Below are 22,785 nucleotides of genomic sequence, written 5' to 3'. Positions count from 1 at the left end.
TTGTAGATAGGTTGCCATCTAGCAGGCTGCAGTTTGCCAACTTGTGCTAAATAAGAAAAAAGCTCAGAATTTATTATATGATGTAGAAGAAAAACCTAGCTCAGCAAATTCAAAAAGGTTGAAGACAAGTGACAAGCAAATATTATCATATCTGGTGAGAGATATCTTGAGAGTGCTTAGTTTTTGCTATTGTATGAAATAACAAAATAAAATTATGAAAGTTGTGGCAGAGTTTAAGGTGACCCTATGATTCCTATTTCCTGGTATTCATGCCTTTGCATAATTTCCTCTCCTTGAGTATGGGTGGAATCTGTGTGTCTGGCTTTTCACTGGAAGAATATGGCAGAAGTGACGGGATGTCATTTCCATTACATAAGATTGTAACATCTGTCTTACTGGTTTTGAAGAAATAAGATGCCATGTTGAGCTGCCCTATGCAGAGGCAGCCTCTGGGTGACATCCAGCAAATAACTGAATGCTGCCAACAACAAGTGAGCTTGGAAGCGGATCTTTCAATGGCCAAGCTGTCAGGTGAGAACTCAGCTCTGGCTGACATCTGACTGTCACCTTGTAGAGCACCCAGCTTAGCTGAGTCTGGACTCTTGACCCACAGAAACTGTGAGATAATAAATGTGTGTTGTTTATAAGCTGCCAAGTTTGTGGTAATATTGTTATACAACAATCGGTAAATAAATATAAAAATACACTCATAACTAGTTCTAATTAGTTGTCTAATCACATGTCATTTACTTCCTACTTCTATTACTAAAATTATATAGAGAGATTAACTTAAAAATAAAACATTCATAAATGTCATATAACTTGTGTTTTAATTACTGACAATTTCTACTAAATCTTTTTGATGCTCAGTATCTCCACAAACAGATCGAGCCTTTATTTAAAAAGCTGTATAAACACTAAATATTTATGTCCTCCCTTTACTTTTGATACTTTCGAGTGTTTCAAATTTACCCATGTACTAGACCTACAGAAAACAATTTAAATATAAAATATCTCGAAGACTATTCTAGTACTAAGGAATAAAACATGTTTTAAGAAGTCTCTTCACAGAGCAATTGAGATCTTGCTCCCCAGTGTATCTTGTCAGTTTAGCTCAAAGAGAGTAAAAAAAAAAGTTTACCTTCAATTTTCTAGGTAAATGTAGGAGGTCCTTCTTCAATTTATTTCTCAGAAAATCACCTTTTATGTATTATATTAATTTATTTTGTTGTACTGAAAAGGTTTAAAATAGACCTACCTAAAGTTATCTCTAGTTTTCATAGCTACACTGCTACTGAAACTGTAAATACACTACTCTGCAAGCCCAAATTCACATGCATGTACACACTTATACGTATGCAGAATTGTCTTGGTAAATGTGTAATGTACTTCAAGAAAAAAGTGGTTAAGAAGTTGATAATCTATAGTGAAAGTTATTAAGGCAAATCATCTGCATGCTTTAATTTTCTCTTCTGAAACAAACAAAAAATCTTTGAGTGATAAGCAATATAGTAATGTCCTAGGCTCCTAACCACTAATATTAAATCTTCATATTTATTTTGTATTTAGAACTATTCATTTATTTCTTAAGGCAGATTTTATCCATTGTACAGATCATAACAAAGATAAGACTCCTGTTAACCTAATCTTTCCAAGAACTTAAAAATGCTTGCAAAGTTTGCTTTAAGGTTTTCTAATGAAAACAAGGTAATAAATGAAAAAACTAAATTTACTTGTTATACATATTGTTAAAAATCTTATACACTTGGAAGAAGATGACAGTAGGGCATAAATAATAGAAGATTCAAAATAAGTTTTATGGAAAGAATATAAAGGCAAGACCTTTGCTTTATAATTTTTATTCTTTTATTTGATCACAAATTTAACAAATAGTTGTTGTTTTATACATAGTATAATATTTTGTATTATACTTAGCATATTTTGGTGAATTGACATTTCATCAAAAATAGTTTTTAAAAATACCTGTTACTATGTTTTAGTTATTCTTGAATTTTTCTTCATTATTCGTGCAAATCTCCTTGGTTAGATCACCGAGTTCATTAGGTATGTGCTTTATTTCCATTTAACTGCAGACAAAGTCACTAAGCTTTCAGCCTCTACATAACAAGGACTCCTTTCCTCCAGCTTTCAGTAACATGGACCTCATTTCCTTTTGCCCTCATTGGCAGTGTCTTCAAAGTACAAATTTCCACCAAAAATTTGTTCATGGCAATTTCGCCTTTCTCTCATATGCTCTTCCAAATCCTTCTATCCTTTGCCCAAAGCCACGCCCATACTTTTAGGTATTTTGTATGGAAGCATTCACATCCAAGATACCAAAATCTGTTATAAATAACATTGTCAATATTTGCAGAAGATGATTGCTTAGAAAGTTCAAGTGACTCTAAACTATTCAAAATTTGCTGGCAAAACTCAATATACGAAACTCAATGGCAGTTCCTTGTACTAACAACCAATGATAAACTATAACAAAATAAACACATCTATTATGCTATAAACTTATTATATTGTAATTATTTGCTTTACATATGTCTCTTCAAAAGATGCAAAATTCCTTAAGGGAAGAGAGTTATTTTATTTATATTTGTAACCCCAATGTCTAGCAAACGCCTGAGTTTACAATGAACATTTGTTGACTGAAGTATCAATCATCATTGGATTCTTAGTATCATTCACAGATACTTCCTATGGAGAAAATAATTAAAATCAGCTGCATATGTTTTAAAGCATTATAATAATTCTCCAAATTTTTGGTCATCAAAAAAAAAAATTCCAGGTTCAAATGATGAAATGCCATTCTTTAAGTTTTACCTGTTTGGACTGGTAAAGATTAAAATGTTTGGTAATATACAGTGTTGTCAAGGGTGAGGGAACTGTTGATTGAAGTATAAAGTGGCATGATCTTTTTGGAGAGCAATCTAATAATATCTCACACAATTTAACATGCCTCAGTCAAGCAAGTCTATATCTACAATTTTTTTCTACAGATATTTACATATGTATCCAATGTTTATGTACAAGATTTTCACAATAGCATTGTTAGCAATAGAAAAATGGAGTTAACCTAAAATTATTAGAAAATGATTTAGATATATTATGCATACCCATATAATGAAATCCTATGTAGTATTTAAGAAGAATGAGGTATTTTTTTCTACATATCCTTTTGTATTTTGTGTATTTATTTATATAAAAACTGCATTTTCCCCATAACATCCTTTGATCATTTTTTATTTACTAAAAGATAAATTTTAAAAAACGTAACAGATATCGCCATTTCTGCAAATTTAGTATAGGTCATTCTAAATTTGTAATACTGTATTCATTCAGTTCAGAGTACAGCTGAAGAGACAATGCCAGACCAGATGTGATGAGAGAAAAACCAGGGTGAAAACCATGATATATAAAAACCACTTTAAGAACTATGTCTATTTAGTTTGGAAAATATTTGAGGTGATAAGATAGTTATTTTCAAATATTTTAAGTGTGTCATGTGAAAGATTATGTATGTTAATTTTGTATTATATCAGAGGACAAACTAAGAACAAAAAATCAGTTATAGGTAGATGGATTAAACATTAATAAAAGGAACTTTCCAATAAATCATAACATTTTCAACGACAAAGCATTGCTTTGTGAAGTCTTGAGTCCCTTAAACTAGATAACCGGTACTCAAAGGGTATTTGATATCTGTCAAAGATTATGGAAAAGTGATTTGTGGCTAGATGGGAGCTTTGATTATATAACTGCCAGGTTTACTTCAATTTCAAGATTCTCTGATTTAAAACTAAAAAATAAGGGAAACAGGGGTATGAATGTATATTTGAATAAGAACCATTGTACCTTTAAAGATGAACAAAAATATAATTTATCAGTTTGTTACTTTTCTTTCAATAAGCATAATAAAAATCTGTGATATATATATATGTAATACTTATTAGTACATCAACTTCTCTAATTACTGTAATAATCCCACTCTAAATGCAAGATTCTCAAAAAAAAAAAAAACAATTGGCATTAATTTCAGTCTTTTTTTTTTAATGGAGCACAATGCCCTGTGAACATTTTTAAATTATAAGAGCCACATTATCATATATACTTGCCTACTTTATTTCAAGTTTGGATTTAAGTTAGAATTTAAGGCAATTCCTCTCTAATTGACCTTAACTCCTGCAGAGAGTTAAATACTTAATTTCTGAATAGGAAAACCTATAAAATCATTATGCACAACAGATCAGGAAGAGGAAGTATGTATGATACACTAACCGATTAGAAGAACGGTTCCAACGGCCAATCCTCCACCTGGAAATAAAACAAAAACCAAAAAGAAAATTAATCTACATTTTCACATTATCTTTAGCATAAAAGTTAGGCTTTAGCAAGGACAGGTACTTCAATAATTTTAAAATTACTGTTGAAAACAACATTTTAGTTACCTTTGCAATACTTTGCTTAAGGTGCTATTATGAAATAATTATATATTATATGTAATTATACACTACACATTACAATTACTTTCATAATATACTGTACTATCCTTCTTTCTCTTGTGGTAGGACCATGCAGCAGTTAACATAACTGTGGTTAAGCATTCCAATAATGCTATATTTAGCATTTGTTAACAAATTAACTCAATAGCCAAGACCTAAATGTGCACAGTAACTACTACAGAAATACAACGAAGAAAGGGTATTAAAATAGAAATTTCACTTTAATATTATCCTCAAATTTAATAAGCCTTAGAGGAAAAAAAATATGATAATAAAAACTGATTCTTGTTCATTATGAATAATATATATATAATGTCCGATATGCTCTAAATATATTTTTGTCAATTCAAACAAAAACGTCACAAGCACAAAATACATTTTCAGTATTACTAAAAATGTTCTTTTAAATATCTGAATTAGGATATGATCATCAATGTATAACTCAAGTAGAGATTTATGAAAAATCAAGTTTTAAGAAACTAGAACTGCATTAAAAAGTTGACATTCAACCACTGATATTTTGTTTGTAAAACATTTGTAAAATATTACTCCTTATAATTAATATTACAAACACTAACGAGTTCACCTAAAAGATACGTATTTTAAAGAATAAAATGTACTTAAAGTATGATTTTAAATAAACTACTCAAAATTGTTGGACAATTGAAGACAATGTAACTGAATGTTTTAACTGTTTTGAGGGACATAAAATTGTGAAATAACCATTATAACACCAATAACAAACTTTCTCCCAAAAAAAGTTTGTAGTGGCAAACGTTATATAGAAAAAGTTAGTATGAAAATTTCCTTCGATAATTTTTTTTTGCATTGTAAGTAGCATAAATGTTATATTTCAAAGAATATGAAATTTGGTAACATACATGTCATACAGAGCACATCTGGCAACTTTATGACTATAAATAAAACATTTCCAAATTGTTAGAGGAGAAAACATACAAAAAAGCAGAAACCAGGGCATTGTTATATTTTTAAGTAGATTGTTATAGTATCAAATCTGTATTTTAATTTCATATTTAGATAATTTTCTTCATATTAGTATTTGGTTATATCAGACTACATAGGATAACTTCAATTGTTGTTCAGACTAAAAGATTAGCATAAACTGAACTGTATATGGTAATGGCCATAAGAGATTGGAGCAAAAAAGTTTTCTTTGGGACAAGATTAGGTTAAATGTTTAATAGTTTATGCTACATATAGACCCCCGCTAACTTTTTAATTCATTTTGAACATTTAAAATCACACTTTTCAACTCTTTACTTTCCCTTACATTAAAAAATAAACATTTACCTATTTAATCTCCATTTCGTGAATATAAGATGAAATATAAGCACATAACAGACATTGCAGTGTCAGTCTTAAGCAGGTACTGTAAAAAGGTAGTTGCCTTTCTTCCTTAACCTATTTTTTATAGGAAGGATTTAGATTTATCTAAATTGTCCTGGGTCCACATTCATGTCTTCTTAAATTAGGAATTTATGTAAAGCCTCTCTACAAAAGAATAGAGAATTAAATATATTTTGTGAATGTTATTCACAGGGGGATGATGAGAACAGGTCAAAGAATAGTTTTCCAATTAAACGAAGTGATACCTAGGCCACTTACCTAGAAACCTCATCATTCTGGCAATTATTTTCTAATTAGCACAAATCACTGAAATTATATTGTTGTTTTATAAAAGGTGATCACCTAACTGTAAATTAGACTGCCCAGAAGGTAATTTTTTATAAGAATAATATAATCACTTGCTCTCGATAATTCAGAAACTACTACTCATTTTCAAAATCTCATGTACACTAAAATTCTAATGTTTGGAAAAGTTCACTTCTGAAAACATTATAAAATGGGGGACATTTCAATCACTTATCAGCCAAATTAATATCCCATCAGGAATTCTTTTACAAAAACGCAATTTTTTTTCTAATGGGCTCTATTAGTAAATTCACTAGACTCAGATTAGAATTTGCCCTAGTAATGGTTGATTATGGGAATAAGGTGAATCCGCCTTATTAACTATTTTTAAATCAAGCTTTAATTCTATGTATATGAGGTAAAATGATTTGACACATACAGATACACACACATAGAGCAGCACATTTCTTCTAGTCTTCCAAATTTGACTTCAGTGTGACATGACTGTACATCATTTCCCCAAAATATCTCCATATAAGGTATTTTGATATACCTCACATGATTTACTGAGATTCTAGCTATATTTTAAACTAGAGTAAGTTAGAATAAGTTTGTAGCTATGTCTCCAGCGAAAATTTAAAAGCTTAACCAACCATGACAGGATATCTTAATATATTCAACAAAGCTAGCTTTTAATATTATCTTTAAAATCAATAACCCATTAATTTTATCTAATTTCAAAAGCAACACAGATTTCACACTTACAGTTCCCAATTAAAATATAAATCTTTTCCTAAAAGCCTACTAAAATGTTTGACAGGTAAGTAATGACATAAGCAATGATATTTTTCTATAATACATACAGTGGAGTAAAGTGGTCTTGTTTACTGCCTCCTCTCGCCTTTAATCATATCATACAGAAATCAACACTTTCTATATCACTAAGTAAATGAACATTTGGTTTTACTTTTTAAGAAGTATATTTATTTCCACCTTACTAAAATAACAGGTGGGACATTGTATCAACATGTAAGATTACATGAGTTTGAAAGCTTGAGGATACTTTGCAAGTTTGATATTTTAAAGTATTAATTTCATTGAGATTTTACATTTTGTCTTAAAATTAGAAAAAATCTAATACTTTAAAAATCTTTATGGGAAAATGTAAGATCTTGTGATTAAGTGACAGTATCTTTCTATTTTATGATTTTTAAAATAAGGGAAAAGGTTTTTTAAAATTTGTGTGAATAGAAAATGACATCGATATTCTTTTAAAGAGAAAATTCAGTCCAATCTTACTTCCTAAAACAAATCTCTAATGAAACTATAAATTTGGGGTATATAAGCTCAAATTAATATATTAGAATATAAAGACCCAGAGTGATGACTTATTTTACAACAAGTGCACCTCTTTTTTCAAAATTAGAAAATAAAAGGGAAAAGAAATAAAAGCCGGGAAAGATAACAGTGATTCATACTAGTCCTTTCCGGTGCTTTCTATAAAGAAATAGTTTTGCTAAAATTATAGAAAGGCATTTTAGGGAAAACATAATGTAAAAAACAAGTTCATATACTTTCTTTGGTTCATAGCAATATCCTTAACTACTTTGTCACACTTCAAATTAAATTGCAGTTATTTCATTAATAAATCTTTTTCTTCCCTCTCTAGGAGAATGAAACATCCTAACAACTCTTGATTATCACAATTATTGACTAGGCAAATATGGGAATCAAAACAGAAACAGCTATGAACATGACTAACATTCAATTAGCCTGTATGATGCCTTTCAAACATACTTTGCATCTATGCTTAAAATTACAATAATGTCACAGTGAGAATAGTGTAGATTAAATCACATGTAATAATTTTACATAGCAGTACAAAGAAATAAGCTACTTTTCCTTAAATGTATACCTGTTAGTTGCTAAAATATTATAACCAGGATTATTTTATAGTCCAAACTCAATGTACATCACCCCACACTCTAGGTTAAGATACAGTGGAACAAAAAAAAAATTAGTCCACCAGTATTTATGTTTTGATATCAGTGTTGAAAAAGGTAGCTACCATTCAGCTTCTTTGAAATACTTTTCCTGGACTATTATTTACCCCAAGTCCGTACTTTCCATTCATTTGACTACCAAAATTTAATAAGTTCTGAACAGCAAAGAGGTTAAGTCAGTCAAGCCTGAAGTTACCCTTTAAGTATCTTTTTGAAGGATGAGGTTGGGGGATAATTCCCCCGGATTAGACAAAATGGTCCTAAAATGGACTGTACATTATTTCTTAGGAAAAAAGAAATTCTGTTAGAATCTTTTACTCACTATAATCTCTTTGAAAATTCTGGAAGAAGAAAAATGGAATATTTACATATAGTGTCATCAAATAACAACAAATTTCCTGGAAGGTAAGAACCTGGATTAGGAAATCTCGGAACTTGAAAAATTTAAATGTAGCCAATTTGGGAAATATGTATTAATATCTAATAATAAAATTGTCAAGATAGACATTTAATATGATAGATCATATTGAAAAGATGTAAATATAGGGAATTCTCAAATTTATAAAAACATTTTTCTTTTGGAGTAAGCAATGGAAATATTTACATATTATTAAATGACTAACATTCAATTAGCCTGTATGATGCCTTTCAAACATACTTTGCATCTATGCTTAAAATTACAATAATGTCACAGTAGCAGTAATAAAATATCACTGCATTGCATGGCAGTAACAATACAGTACTTATTGTCACACTGTAACCACAGGATATATTTAGGCAACAATCACAATGTCACAGTATAGTTTCATCATTCTGATATAACGTCCTACTATCATTACATTTTGTCACAATATGGTTATATTGGGCTTGTCACACACTGAGTCAAATAACATTTTAGAGTAACATCATCCGAATTGCTTATACCTAAGTGTATACACATTAGCAGTCAAATTTTCATTTTCAAATAATGTTTTAATGAAAAACATATAAAACGAAATTGCTTCAAAGGGCCATACAAAATAGAACATCAATATACAAATATGCCATTAAGAAGTTAACAACTAAAATACTTCTGCACATATGTATTATTTCAACTGTAGCAACTCCTTTTACAACTTCAACCTTTGTGCACTTTGAGAATTAACTATATACATGTAAAATATATTTTAAATATCCAAAAACTAATATTTCAATCATCTTAATGAAGTCTAATCTTTAGGATATGCTTGTTACAGCCAAATACTAGAGTATTCCCAAGAAAATCTGAAAAATTTTGAAATTACAGTTTGTTTGTATCATTGTAGAAACACATGGGGAAGTTGCTTTGAGTTGCCTTTTTAATGAGTGCTTCAAGAAATTATAGTTAAATCATTAGGATCAGGTTCAATAAATGGTTAAAAGAGTTCTCAAAAATTTGAAACAGCTGTAGCATATGCAGAGCACTAAATTTAGAGCCTAAAGATCAGCCCAGACTGTCACTGATTTTATCACTCTATTCATGTCACTTAATCTGAGTCTGTTTTTAGTGCTAAAACACATAATTCCGTCCTACATGTTGCATAAACTCTTGTCCAGGTTTTTTTTTTCCTATGCGTTCTTTTTCTTTCAATCAAGAACTTACTACTATAAACTTGAAAAAATAAAATAAAATTAAAAAAATAATATGAAAGGACAAATAACAAAAGAACTTACTAAGAATCTAAGTGATGGAACTGTGCTAGGCACATTTAATTATTCTAGTGAGGAACTGAAGGTATAACGTTAGAAATGTGACCTTTTTGTTCAGAGAGTTTCAGGATCAAGTGAATGACATTACATATCCTCACTGAATATACATATACACTAGAAACAGCTTCCAAATTTTAAGCTCAAATACAGGGTCACACCCAAGTAAGGCTTAAAAGGTAAAAAATGTTGAGATAAATATTTGCTAACTAGATATTCTGAATCATTTTTGATTACAGTACCATGCAATTTAGGAAGGCAACAGAATTGAAACAGGTAAGTGAAAGTACCTAAATTTAAGTAGAAATAACCAGGATCCAGTTAAGGACATGAAATAACAGAAGCAAGAAATTATATTCTTTCTTATAGGTTGTTCGCCTTGTCACTTTCCTTTGCACTAAACCTTGCAGGAGGGTGGGTAGTGGGGAAGTACAGAGAGAAAATGTCCAGTGAAGCACAAGTACAAGCAATGGCATTTCTAATATTTTATGAAAGTATACAAAATTTAATTGAAACACATAACATTGTTAAAGTTATTAAATATAAACAGATCATTTTTAATGAAACAGCATTCAGACAGTAATTAATTTATAATCTTTATTAACAAAGCAGCTCTGTCTTACCAATCTGGTCAATCCTTTCAACATGTTATGAAAAAAGCATATTCTTTAGCAGGCTTCTCATGAAAAATTCTAGAGATTATATAGGAAAGCCTAAGAACTGCACTTTTCTCGTTAAAATATAAGTTAACTTTAAACGTACCGTCTGGAACGTAACTCTGGGAAGCAAAGTATGTAGAGAAAAATCTAAAAAAAATCACATATACAAGCATTTAACGCAGAGACGTGTATGACTGTCACTCTCAACGACAGGCTTTAAGTACTTTGGATCCATGTAAGCCTTTAAAAATCATTCTTTTAAAGCCAATATGGTTTGTTTATAAAGATTCAGAACCGGGAGATAAGCAGCCTGGCGGTGAAAGACGGGAAGTTACTTTTTTCAGCATTTTCTAATGAAGCCCACCTCTCCCAATGACAAACTTTTGTAGGTTAGTCCAAACCATGACCTGCCTGAGGTGGAGGAAGGGTGTATTCAGAGACCAGGTGGGGATTCTAGCGATGAAGGCCAAACCATGTCCAAACATTAATTATTCCCCTTGACCAGAGTAAAAAGCACGTAGTAATCTAGAAAAAGGCTAGTGGGCAGGAACCAGAATAGAAAGTGGGAGCACTAAAACAGGTTTAGTTAACAGCATTTGGAAGTCTCCATGCAACACCTCCTCCCCTCCATCTTTTCTGACAGGGCTATCCACTCCACGTTCGAAGGTTACGGGGTCAGAAAGAGAGAGATGTGGGATCAGGGTAGCTCACCCAGTAAGTTCCCTCCCTAAGTTGTCCCTCTGCTGAGCCCAGATCTCAGTTCTCAACCGACCTAAGAGCTGGTCCAGGGCTGGGAGCCCGGTTGATACCAGCAGCTGTCCATTCCGCACTGACGGTCGTGTGCCCGCGATGGACACCAGTCGAGAGCCGCCGCTGTCAGTACTGCTCGCTCTAGGACTCCTCCTCTGGAAACTAGTGACATTGTTCTTGCTGGCTGCCGCCGCTATGGACCCAGTACTCCCGGTGCCGGTGCCAGTGCCGCTGGCCGCCGCTGCCGCCATCTTGGAGCTTCCCGCGTTGACCCAATAGGAACTCTGGGAACTCGATCAGTGGGCCTGTCAGAGCCAGCCCCAGACTCCCGCCTCCTTAGCCAATAGAACTCAGAGTTCCTCCCGAGTTAACCAATCGCAAGGCGTATTGCTGAAAGGTGCGCTCTACGTAAGGACAGCGGACTTCTGCGGGGCCCAGGTGAGAAAGGCTCGCCTGTGTCTTGGGTAAGAGTCTTCCTGGGTTTGGGGCTCGAGGTGGGTAATATCATTCAGTATTGCTCTCGTTTTGAGTGTCTTCACGTTGAGTTAAAGAAAAGGTCAGTGGAGCGATATATCAAGTAACTACCAGTAAGACTTTGCACCTTTCTCGGCTCATCTGTGAAGAGGATACATTCTCCCGCCCCTTTCTCCTCTGATTTCTGAGAATATTCGTTCCTCCTTCCCCATCAAATCATTTTTTGAATGGTTGTGTTATGTTTAAGGAATTGGAACTCTTACCTTAATGAGTTGCTTTCAGAGCATCTGGGCCCAGTTCGTCGGTGGCAGGTGGGTTGGAATTAGACCTTACAGTGAAAACTCTTGAGTTTTGAGACTGTTTGGTTTTCCTCCATCTCAAAGAGCAAATGACAAAATATACTTCTCTGACAAGTCTTCGTGAGAATCTTTCGTTAATTTTAATTAGTGCTTCTGTAAGTCTTGGAGCGCCTTTCCATAAGTGGTGTGAATGACAAGTGTTGCTCTGACAACCTTGTTCACACATTTAATTGTCGTTTGCTGTTAAGGCAGCTGCAAATAACAGAAAATACTTAAGGTTTCTTTCCCCAAAAAACCAATAGGAATTACATGTGTATGTACTTTCTTTTTCTCGTGATTTGTGAACTCCGAATTGAGAGATTTCTTATTAGAATAGAAATTTTAGTGTGGCGAGGGGGGACGATGTAATTTAGAGCTGTGTCTTTGGATTTAAAATTTTCTCAAAACTCAGTGGGTTAGGGGGAGTTGGTGATTTTTAAAGGCATTCATGATTGACAAATGTCTAAACTAAAAAAAGACTTCCAAATCATGGCTGCCCTACAAAGTTATTATTGGTTTTGACAGCGATCTAGGGTAGTTTAAAAATACATCCAAACCTCTTTGAAATTCTTGCCATTGAATTGTTTGAAATTTCAATGACCCGTTACAACTCTTTGGCTGATTCTATTTGAAAAATTGGAATTAGTATTGCTAAATAGTGACTGGAATTTTTCATTTGGGGAGTTCTTTCGTTTTTAGGATATTTTTGCTTTTTAAAGAGAAACGAAAAAAAACCCCCCACATTGCTATTGAACAGTTTATCAACTGGAAAGCTTAGTCAGAGTTTAGATACTTTAATTTTGAGTCTTTTGCCAGTATAAATCTGTAATCTCAATCATTCACTAAATAGTTGTTAAGTGCTTACTGTCTGCTTATACTTAACCTTGCCATTTTAGCCTATAGATGTAAAAATATCCTCATTTTTGGGGTGATCAGATTTAGCATATTAGAAAACAGAATAGCACTTGAACACAATGAACAATATGTGCTAATTTTGTCCTGTAGTAAATAAGTACTAAGATGAGCAAAAGAAAAAGTTACACAAAGCAGCCTAATATCAAGTAGAAACATCTTGGATGTGTTTGCTAATCTGAAAACCTTGAAATACTACAAATATTGAATTCGTATATGTTTCTTTACTTCATATTCCCTTGTTTCCTACTCTGCTTACCCCTTTAGTTTCTAAAGGTGGCGTGATGTTTTGTTTGCCTTATTACTAGAACTAAAGAATTGTTTTTCAACTTTATAATTAGGAAAGCATGACATATATGTACACCAAGGCATTCCTGAAACTAGACTTTATCTTTGGTATAACATTATCATAGAACAAATTAATTTGTCTTATCATTATTATTATTATTTTACAAAGATAGAACCTTTGCTCTCAAAGCAAATAATCTTAAATACTTGAATTTACCAGTATGTAGAGTTGAACATAAGACGTTGGAATAAGTGAAGAATTTGTGGAAGGAAAGAGTTAAAAAGGTATATGTTTAGGTGTGGTGTTAATAATGATTAATAACAATCATTTAAATAAATCCCAAGGAATGTGATAGAAGAAAATGGATTGTCTAAAAGTGCGAATGGGATAAAAAATGGAATCAATTAAGAGATTACTATAAAGAGTAGAATTGATATGGTCAAAGAAGGTTGACAGGAGGATTCAAAGATGACTGACAGGTTTCTGCCTTGAGCAGCTTTGTGGATGGCAGAAGATAAAGAATAAAGAGGAACAGTGGAATTTTATAATGGTGGTGTTGGTTGTTTTAGGGAATGAGCGATCACAAAACGACTTTAAAATCTTTTTTGAATGGGTTTAATTGGAAGTACCCATGGAGTATTCAAGTACAGATGTCCAATGCACAGTAGGCTATGTGAGAGAGGGATCTCTAGATGAAACATAGATTTGAAATTAATTAGCACATGGCGGGAGTTTACTCCAAGGGAATAGATAAACTCACCAAGGAAATGTATACTTTAGAATGAGAAGGAAAAAATAACTGAAAATGAACTTTGGGGAACACGAACATTTAAAAGCTGGCCAGAGAAACAAAGTAAAATAAGAATTGGGACGTGATTATTTGATTTAGTAATAATGGTTTATTTTGGCTTTGTTAAGGGCAGAATAAAGGGTAGTAATCTGAAAAGTCAAATAATATTTAGAGTTGAAGGCAAGTGAAGTTGAATATTCCATAAAATCAGACCATTTTACATTTTAGAAAGCTTTTCTGTGAAGAGGACATTGAAGGAGATGATAAAGATTTAAGGGAGCAGATTTGTTGTTAGGCAATAAAGGTACTAGAAAACAATTCTAGACAATTGATAAGACAGCCTGAATGAGGTAAAGGAAATGGAATCTTGAGCATAGGAGAGAGGAATTGATATATGAAAGGAGGGACAATTCAGTGGCTAAAGGGTGTGAAAGAAAACACTCTTTCTTCTGCTTTCTGCCATTAAATCTTGGAGTCCTTAAGACCATTTTCTTTTTTTATTCCATGTTCTTACCTTCATCTACTTCCAGGACCTCAGTTATCATTTATATACTAATGACTAACATTTATAATCCAGATTGCTTTTCTGACCTCCTGAATAATAAATTCAGATACTTACTTTACTTGTTCTTGGAAGTCTTAGTGGGACCTCAAAATCATAATGCCCCAGACTGAACTTCCTCTGCTGACTATTTGTAGAATTAGTTGTCTAAGCTAAGAACCTCACTACACTCAATTCCTTTCCCAAGATTCATTTCACCATATCCAGTTCATTACCAAGACCTATGGAGTTTACCTCTCAGTAGCTCTACTATCCATTCTAGTGCATTTAGCCCTCGTCTTTGGTTCTCCTGCAGTACGTTTCCATTCAAGAGCCATTCTGATCTTTTCCAAATATAAATATGATCATATAAAAAAATTTTTTACGGACCTGCGTATAGTTCCTTCTACCTACCTCTCTGACCACATCACTTTATGAATTCCTTTACTTTGTGCACCTTGACATTCATTTATTCTCCTGTACTGATCATGTTCCCTTCTTCCAAAAGGCTACAGTTAACAGAATCTATTTATCGGTTAAGTTCAAATCTCACTTCAACCTACACATCTCAGTAAAGTCATCTCACCATCCTATCAAAATGAAATCAGTTCCTATATACCAACAATGAACGAGTGGAACTAGATATTTAAAACACAATACAATTTACATTAGTAACCAAGAAATGAAACACTTAAGTATAAATCTAAAAAACAAAAAACAAAACAAAACAAAAAAATCAGAACAAGATCTACATGAGGAAAACTACAAAACTCTGATGACCTAAATGGAGAGAAATTTCACTTTTATAGGTAGGAGACTCAATATTGTCCCGATATCAATTCTTCCCAATGTGCTCTATAGATTCAATGCAATCCCAGTCAAAATCCCAGCAGATTACTTTATGGATATTGATAAGCTCATTCTAAAGTTTCTATGGAGAGGAAAAAGACCCAGAATAGCCGACAATGCTGAAGAAGAACAAAGTCGGAGGACTGATCTACCTAACTTCAAGACTTAATATAAAGCTATAGTAATCAAGACTGTGATATTGGCAAAAGAATGGACAAATAGGTTGGTGGAACAGAGTAGAGTGCCCAGAAATAGACTCAACTATATCAACTGATTTTTCGCATTGATGAGCGAATGCACTATAATGGAGCAAAGATAGTCTCTTTTACAAATAATGCTGGAACAACTTGACATACACATGGAAAAAAAAAATCTAGACACAGATATAAAAAAATAATCTTATATCCTTCACAAAAATTACCTCAAAGTGGATCACATACCTAAAAGTAAAATGTAAAACTAAAACTAGAAGATAACATAGGAGAACATCTAGAGAACCTTGGATATGGTGATGCATTTTTAGATACAACACTGAAGACGTGATCCGTGAAAATTAGTAAGCTGGACTTCATTAAAACGAAAAACTTCTGCTCTGTGAAAGACAATGTCAAGAGAATGAGAAGAACTGCCATAGACTGAGAAGAAAATATTTGTAAGAGATATATCTGATAAAGTACTGTTATCCAAAATGTATAAAGAACTCTTAAAATTCAACAAGAAAATAACCTGATTTTAAAATGAGCACCTATCAAAGAAGATACAGATTACAAATAAGCCTAGGAAAAGATGCTTCACATCGTACGTCATCAGGGAAATGCAAATTAAAACAACATTGAGATACCACTGTACACATAAGATAATGGACTAAATCTGGAACACTGACAATACCAAATGCTGGCTAGGATGTGGAACAATAGGAACTCTCATACATTGCTGACAATGCAAAATGGTACAGCCATTTTGAAGATTACTTATAAAATGAAACATACTCTTTCCATACAATCTAGCAATCATGCTCCTTATCCAAAGTTGAAAACATCCACATAAAAACCTGTATATGGGTGTTTATAGCAGCTTTATTCATAATTGTCAAAACTTGGAAGCAACCAAGATATCTCTTAGTAGGTGAATGGATAAATGAAATGAGTTTCATCCAGACAATGGAATATTATTTAGACTAAAAACAAATGAACTGTCAGGCCATGAAAAGACATGGAGGAACCTTAAATGCAAATTAAGTGTAAGAAGCCAATCTGAAGAAGCTACATACTGATTTCAACTATATGATATTATGGAAAAGGCAAAACTATGGAGACAAAAGATCATTGGTTGCCAGAAATGGTTGGGGCAGAATGAATAGGCAGAACACAGAGGATTTTTAGGGCAATGAAAATATTTTGTATGGTATTATGATGGATATATGTCATTATACATTGGTTCAAACTCATAGAATGTACAGCACCAAAAGTGAACCCTATAGTAAGCTATGAACTTTGGGTGACTATAATGTGTCAATGTAGGTTCATCCTTGGGAAAAAATGTACCACTCTGGTGAGTGATGTTGATAATAGGGGAAGCTATACATGTGTGGGGTCAGGAATGTGGGAAATTCCTGTCCTTTCAATTTTGTAACCCTAAAATTGTTCTAAAATTAAAAAAAAGGCTCTAAAAAAGTAAACATCTCTTCCAAATGAACTCAGCTATATAAAATCTAGTCTGAGAGTTCCATAAGCAATGTGTATATCACCCTTGTGGCCACATAGTGGGACCATTTCCACAAATATTCCAGTGAGTTGGTATTCTGAGAAGTCTTCAGCTACAGTGGAAAGACTACAGCCACCTTTTGACATAACAGTCATGGTGGGCAACTACTAGTACTCCATGACATAAATGGATACTCCTTTGTTTGGACTTTCAGTGGCTTTTCTGAGACCTAGTGCCTGTGTTAGTGAAGGTAAAGCATTTCCCGGAAAGAAAGATAATGAAAATAATTTTCTAGTGTAGTATTCTAAGGTTAAATTTTAAAAGATAAGCAAATCATATGTCCTGTTTTTTATTAACATTTCCTAAATGACCTCACATGGAAATAGTGAATTACCTTTATGTGTGAAGATCATTTTTCGTTACTGAACATTGGAACATGTTCACTTTAGAGCTCTAGTCCAATCTTGATTCTCTAATCAAAGTAGTTATGTTAGCCCTCTCAGCTGGCTAAACGTCTTGGGCCCTGACAATATATGAGTTTTCTAAGATAATAGAAGTTTTCTCTGCCATCCTGTTCACTTCCTCTGAGCCTTCACCAGAATCTCAACATCTCTTTCTACCATCTCTCCAAGGCAATATACCAACAGTCTCTTTTTTATTTTTAGTTATTTGTTAACATCAACACACTACTTCCCAGTTCCAAAATTTATATTAATTTCCTAGGACTTCCATAACATTTCACCACCACAGAGTTGGTGGTGAAACAGCACAAATTTACCTTGTCACAGTTTTGGATGGCAGAAGTCCAAAATCAAGGTGTCGGCAGGGCCATGTTTATTTCAAAAACTCTAGGAGAGAACCCTTCCTTGCCTCTTCCAGCTTTTGGTGGCTCCTCTGGTTTGTGTCAGTGTAATTCCAGTCTCTGCCTCCGTTTTCACTTTGTCTTTTTCTCTGTGTGTGTCCTTTTCTGTCTCCTATGAAGACATTCTCATTGGATTTAGGGTCCACCCTAATCTAGTATGATCTCATGCTTATCCTTACCTTAATTGTATCTGCAAAGACCCTATATCCCAATAAGGTCACATTCTTAGGTTCTAAGTGGATGTGAATTTGGGGAAAGTGGGGAGTACTACTACACATACTACGGTCTCTTGTTAGATAAGTAAGGGTACTATATAATCTATGTATAATCTTTAAAAATTTCAAAGCTCATGTATATTTCATGATGAGATTGTTTTACAATATACTAATACCGTTAGAGGGTGCTGAATAGGGGAAGCATTTTTTTTCATACTTTATAATACTATTATTAGAAGTGAGGGATTATTCAATGTGTCCTTTTTAGTGAGGGTATTGTACACATGTGCATGCACAAACAGCACTAAAGTTCTGTTGACTTGAAAAAGTTAATTACTCAATATTCACATCAATGTAGTAAGATCTTAAATCACCTTTTTATTAGAATAGTGGTAGTCTCAAATTGACTGGAATTAAGTTTGTGAGGTTATATTTCCTTGAGATTTTGGGTTGTTTCAAGATTAACTCCAAAATGTTTAATGAATTCTTCAAATATTTAAATAATTCAGAAGAAAAAATATTTTTGCAAGTACCAGCAATGCAATTTAAGTATATTTAGTTGAGTCCTCCAGTCAGGTGAGATTGTTAAGATCAAGCACAGTGCCTGTAAATGGATGAAAGAATATATTTAAGCAGACTGGTGTTACAGAAAAAAACTCACTTTTAAGAGTCCTAAAATTAAAGGGGAAAAGATAGTAGGATCATAAAGAGAGATTGAATAAAATAAAAATTGGGGTTGAAACAGTAAAGAGGGAAGATTGGCAGAAATGAGCAAGTATCAGAAAATGAAATGAACAATAGCAAAGGCAAGAAATAGGATAAGAAGAAGACTTTGAGAGCAAAAGATAAAAATAATGCCATGAATAGCTTACTGATAAAGGATAGAAGATTAATATATCAGAATTTCTCTCAGTTTCAGTCAAGTTACTAGAGAATCACCATAGTCTTGATATCATACACTCAAGATTCTCATGACATTTTCCTAGAAGAAAGTAGGGTCTGTTTTACATATTAAGTTTCAAATAAATATATTTTTATGTTAATATATTGATATGTGATACCATATAATGTAAATTAGATATAATTACATATTTTAAGATGACTTCATATGCTGTTTTAATAGCAAAAATTTAGTTTTTGGTGTAGATGATCAACTGTCATGTGTAACTATATAAATAAAGCAAACTTAACATTTCAAATAAAATTGGAGAAAACATTTTTCTCAGAAGAATTGACTTGGAGTCATTATAGTTGAATATGAGGCAGGTTTTGACATCAAAGATAGTATTAAACATGTGTTTTGCCTTTGTCATGTTATAACTAGTCACAAGGTTTTTCAGCAATATTGTATGCATTCTTCCTATTCAGTAAATATCTGACTCATAAGTCTTAACACACTAGCATTACAAACTACTTCTCTGCTGCTTCTTTGTGCTTAAAGTTGACCATAGTTATTCATACTGATATTTAGAAATGAATGGTATTTCCTTTCCATTACCTGCAAATTGTTCAGAGGAATTTGATATATCAGAACTGTATGTGGTTGGCTTATCAGCTTCTTCAAGTGCATGAACACAGTTTTCTCTAGGTTGATTGATATGTCACACACTTACTTTCCTCTTCTATTTTAAATTCCCTCATAGATAAAGGACTTTAATGTTCTGGTTTTTAAAAATCATTTTATCCAAAGTGTCATTGAATGTTTGAATTCAAAATCCCATTGGCTTGCTAAAGAGGAAGATGCATCTTAACTGAGAGACATTTAGTCATATATTAATTCAACTCAACATGGATGAGAGAAGCCTTTAACTAATATAATTTTGATTTTTGGCTTTAGGAATCCTGAAACCAGGGATCACGCATATTTGTTTTGAAACATGCTTTAGATGTTTTTTTCTGGAAGCCCTGCAACTGTCCTAAAAACTGAATGTATTGTGGAACAGACTTATGGTAAGTGGGCTTTTTTCTTCTTTTTTCTTCTGTCCGTTTGATGTTCTAGTTAAGTCTTATGGATGTTGTAATGCTGCTCCCTGCTGGACATTATAAATTTTTAAAGTTGGCACTTAATAGATGGGCAAATAACTGGTTAGCTGGACTTGCTAAGGAGAGGAATCCTTGGTTGCATTCACAAAAAAACATCAGAAGCAACTCCATTATCATAATGAGTCTTACCATTGCCATTATGTTGATATCTGGAGCGTGATGAAAGTGCTGAGAGTCTTGCTTCTCAGTTTCATTGTCGGCTTCCTGTTTAGTGTCATCTAAAAGGTGTAACAAACATATATTGAAGATACTTGTAGGTAATGGACCTTTTATGATTTCTTAAATTATGTGTGTGTTTATGTTTGTAATTTTAGTCAGTTTTAAAATTATTATTATCTCCTAATAAATTCCCTGTACTTTTGTTTTTCCAAAGGAAATGTTTAAAACAGCTCCAGTATAATTTAAATTGGGCATTGTTAGGCCTGTTTTGAATGAGTCACCCTACATTATATTTTATACAGTGGACTTTAAGTGTAACTCGTTTTATATATCCATCCTATAATCCAGCAATCATGTTTTCTAGAACACACAGTGAACGATACTTACAACAGCATGACACTGGGTTGGACCTCAAGTGTTATGTCTGTGTCCATCCTAAAATGAACCCTCACATTGTATGCATACACAGATGCTCCCAAAATTGTTTTAAAACACGTGAGAGTTAAAGTTGTTTTTCTTCCTACTTTTGAGCTAAAATGTATATTTTTGGAGAGTACCCGGCATAAAATTATTGCCTGGATGTAACGTAGATTTTTTTGGGAAAGTAATCATACATTTCCTTCAACAGAAGAAAAAGTGTCATAAACAACACTGAGCTAAGCAAAGATTTAACAGGATAACTGATCTTATACTCTTTAACAGCCTGATACTTTTTTGATAGCCATTGGGAAAACCTGTGAAATCTACTTTTAATTAGAATTGTGAATTAAGCATGGTAATTTGTTTCTTTATATTAAAGTATTGCAATAAAAATTGGAAATATAGACCAAGAAAAAGAGAAGCCCTCTCTTCCTTTTCTGTAAGAATATGTTATTTCAGAAAACATATTTAAAAATTTTTATTGTAAAATATAACATTGTGTAGAAACATAAATGTATAGTAAAATGAGTTAAGTATAAAGCAAACATCCATGTTATAATAGATCATTACTGGCATCCCAGAAACCCTTGATATAATCTTCCTTTTCTTTAGAGGTAAACAAAATGTCCTGATTTTTATGGTATTTATATAATTTTTTGTATAATTTCATCACTTTTATATGTATTCCTCAGCAGTGTGTTTACTTTTTTGTCTCTTTTTAATCTTTATGGAATCATATATATATATGTGTATATATATATATATATATATATATATATATATATATGTATGTATGTATATAAATTTTTTTTTTGGCAAACATTTTTATATTTTTATTGGAAATGTTTTTGTTATTTTGCGTCAGAAGGGTACGTACAGAGATCTCAAAAGTAAAGAGAGGGCTGTCTTCAGTGTACTGGAGAATTTAGGAATAGGAGGGCTTGTGAGGAATTTAGATGTAGCAGTGATCAGGGTGGGAGCAAGGTGCCTGGGGACAGGTTTGTGGTATTTCAGAGTAAGTAGTAGGCTGGAAAAATGGCAGGAAGGGACAGCGCTCTTCAGAAAACGGGATAGGCTAGAGGTGGAAGGCATTATGCTGATGGCGCCTACCACAATGTGGTCAGAAAACAGTGGGGGAAATCAGGTGAGTTATCTAGTCTGCACTGCCTGCAGGTCCCTAAACCTGATGCTGTCACAGTCCTCATATTGTATCTCTTTGAATAAGTTTCAGGGCAGAATCTCAGAGCCCCTTCTCAGTAGGGAGAGAGGCAATCCTGCTGCTGCCACAGCCACTGCTCAGCCTGCTCTTCTGCATGGTGAAGGGTGGAGGAAATTCCCGATGATATATGGCGCAAGTCTTGCAGCAGTATAGAAGTCCAATTGCAGGAGGTCCTTGAGTACATTTTTGGGTCCAGGTCCTCAAAAGTCACAACTCATGGAGTAGAGCCCGTAGAATGTGGCTTTGACATTCAGGTTGCAAAAGAGGTCTCGAGGGTTTTGCTCATATGTGTTGAAGGTGATGAGGGTGATGTCTTTGCTGTGCTTGGGCTTCTCCCAGCCTAGGCTGTAAGACAACACCCACTCCTGCTGGGGCTCCAGCTGTGTCCCGACTCCTGCACCATTAGGCATATGTCATCTTTTAACAGCTGGAAAAAGTCTTTGCTTTCTACTGAGATCCCAGTGTTAGCATTCCACTTAGTCACATGTTATCCTGGCAGGTGGCAGCTGCAATCACACTCATGAAAGGTGGTTAGGAAGGTGGAGCTCAGGTGCAGACCCTAACTCCAAACTCATAGCTCATGTTTAATACTGACCTGTGCCTGGAGACTGTAGCTACCTTCATGCTTCCCTGTTGGTACCCTTGACTCTGGTGCTGTTCTGCGGTGCT

General features: G+C 33.3%; 2 protein-coding genes and 1 pseudogene across 9 annotated transcripts in view; 1 reads left to right on the top strand and 2 right to left on the bottom strand.

Annotated features, from left to right (window-relative positions):
• Positions 1-11,590, bottom strand: part of ELP4 (elongator acetyltransferase complex subunit 4) — a 194,894-nt gene extending 183,304 nt beyond the window's left edge. Inside the window, exons 1-2 of one of the 2 annotated variants that reach the window (XM_039866330.1) lie at positions 11,324-11,590; positions 4,288-4,323 (exon numbers count right to left, since the gene is read on the bottom strand). In XM_039866330.1, the coding sequence (XP_039722264.1) occupies positions 4,288-4,323; positions 11,324-11,552 (265 nt within the window). In that variant the 5' untranslated portion in view covers positions 11,553-11,590. The remainder of the gene's footprint in view (positions 1-4,287; positions 4,324-11,323) is intronic. The other variant, XM_039866328.1, reaches the window with a different exon arrangement.
• The window catches only part of IMMP1L (inner mitochondrial membrane peptidase subunit 1), a 63,611-nt gene continuing 52,415 nt past the window's right edge, over positions 11,590-22,785 (top strand). Inside the window, exons 1-2 of one of the 7 annotated variants that reach the window (XM_039866359.1) lie at positions 11,590-11,739; positions 20,113-20,225. In XM_039866359.1, the coding sequence (XP_039722293.1) occupies positions 20,162-20,225 (64 nt within the window). In that variant the 5' untranslated portion in view covers positions 11,590-11,739; positions 20,113-20,161. Of the gene's footprint in view, positions 11,858-11,923; positions 12,087-20,112; positions 20,226-22,785 lie in introns of those variants that run through there. The other 6 variants (XM_039866335.1, XM_039866341.1, XM_039866342.1 and 3 more) reach the window with 6 other exon arrangements.
• Positions 22,151-22,740, bottom strand: LOC120609199 (cell death activator CIDE-B-like; annotated as a pseudogene).

Source organism: Pteropus medius, unplaced genomic scaffold (genome assembly GCF_902729225.1).
Source record: "Pteropus medius unplaced genomic scaffold, Ma_sr-lr_union100, whole genome shotgun sequence".
Classification (NCBI taxonomy): domain Eukaryota; kingdom Metazoa; phylum Chordata; class Mammalia; order Chiroptera; family Pteropodidae; genus Pteropus; species Pteropus medius.
Note: the sequence above shows the minus strand (reverse complement) of the source record. Positions and strands in the feature narration are given on the sequence as shown.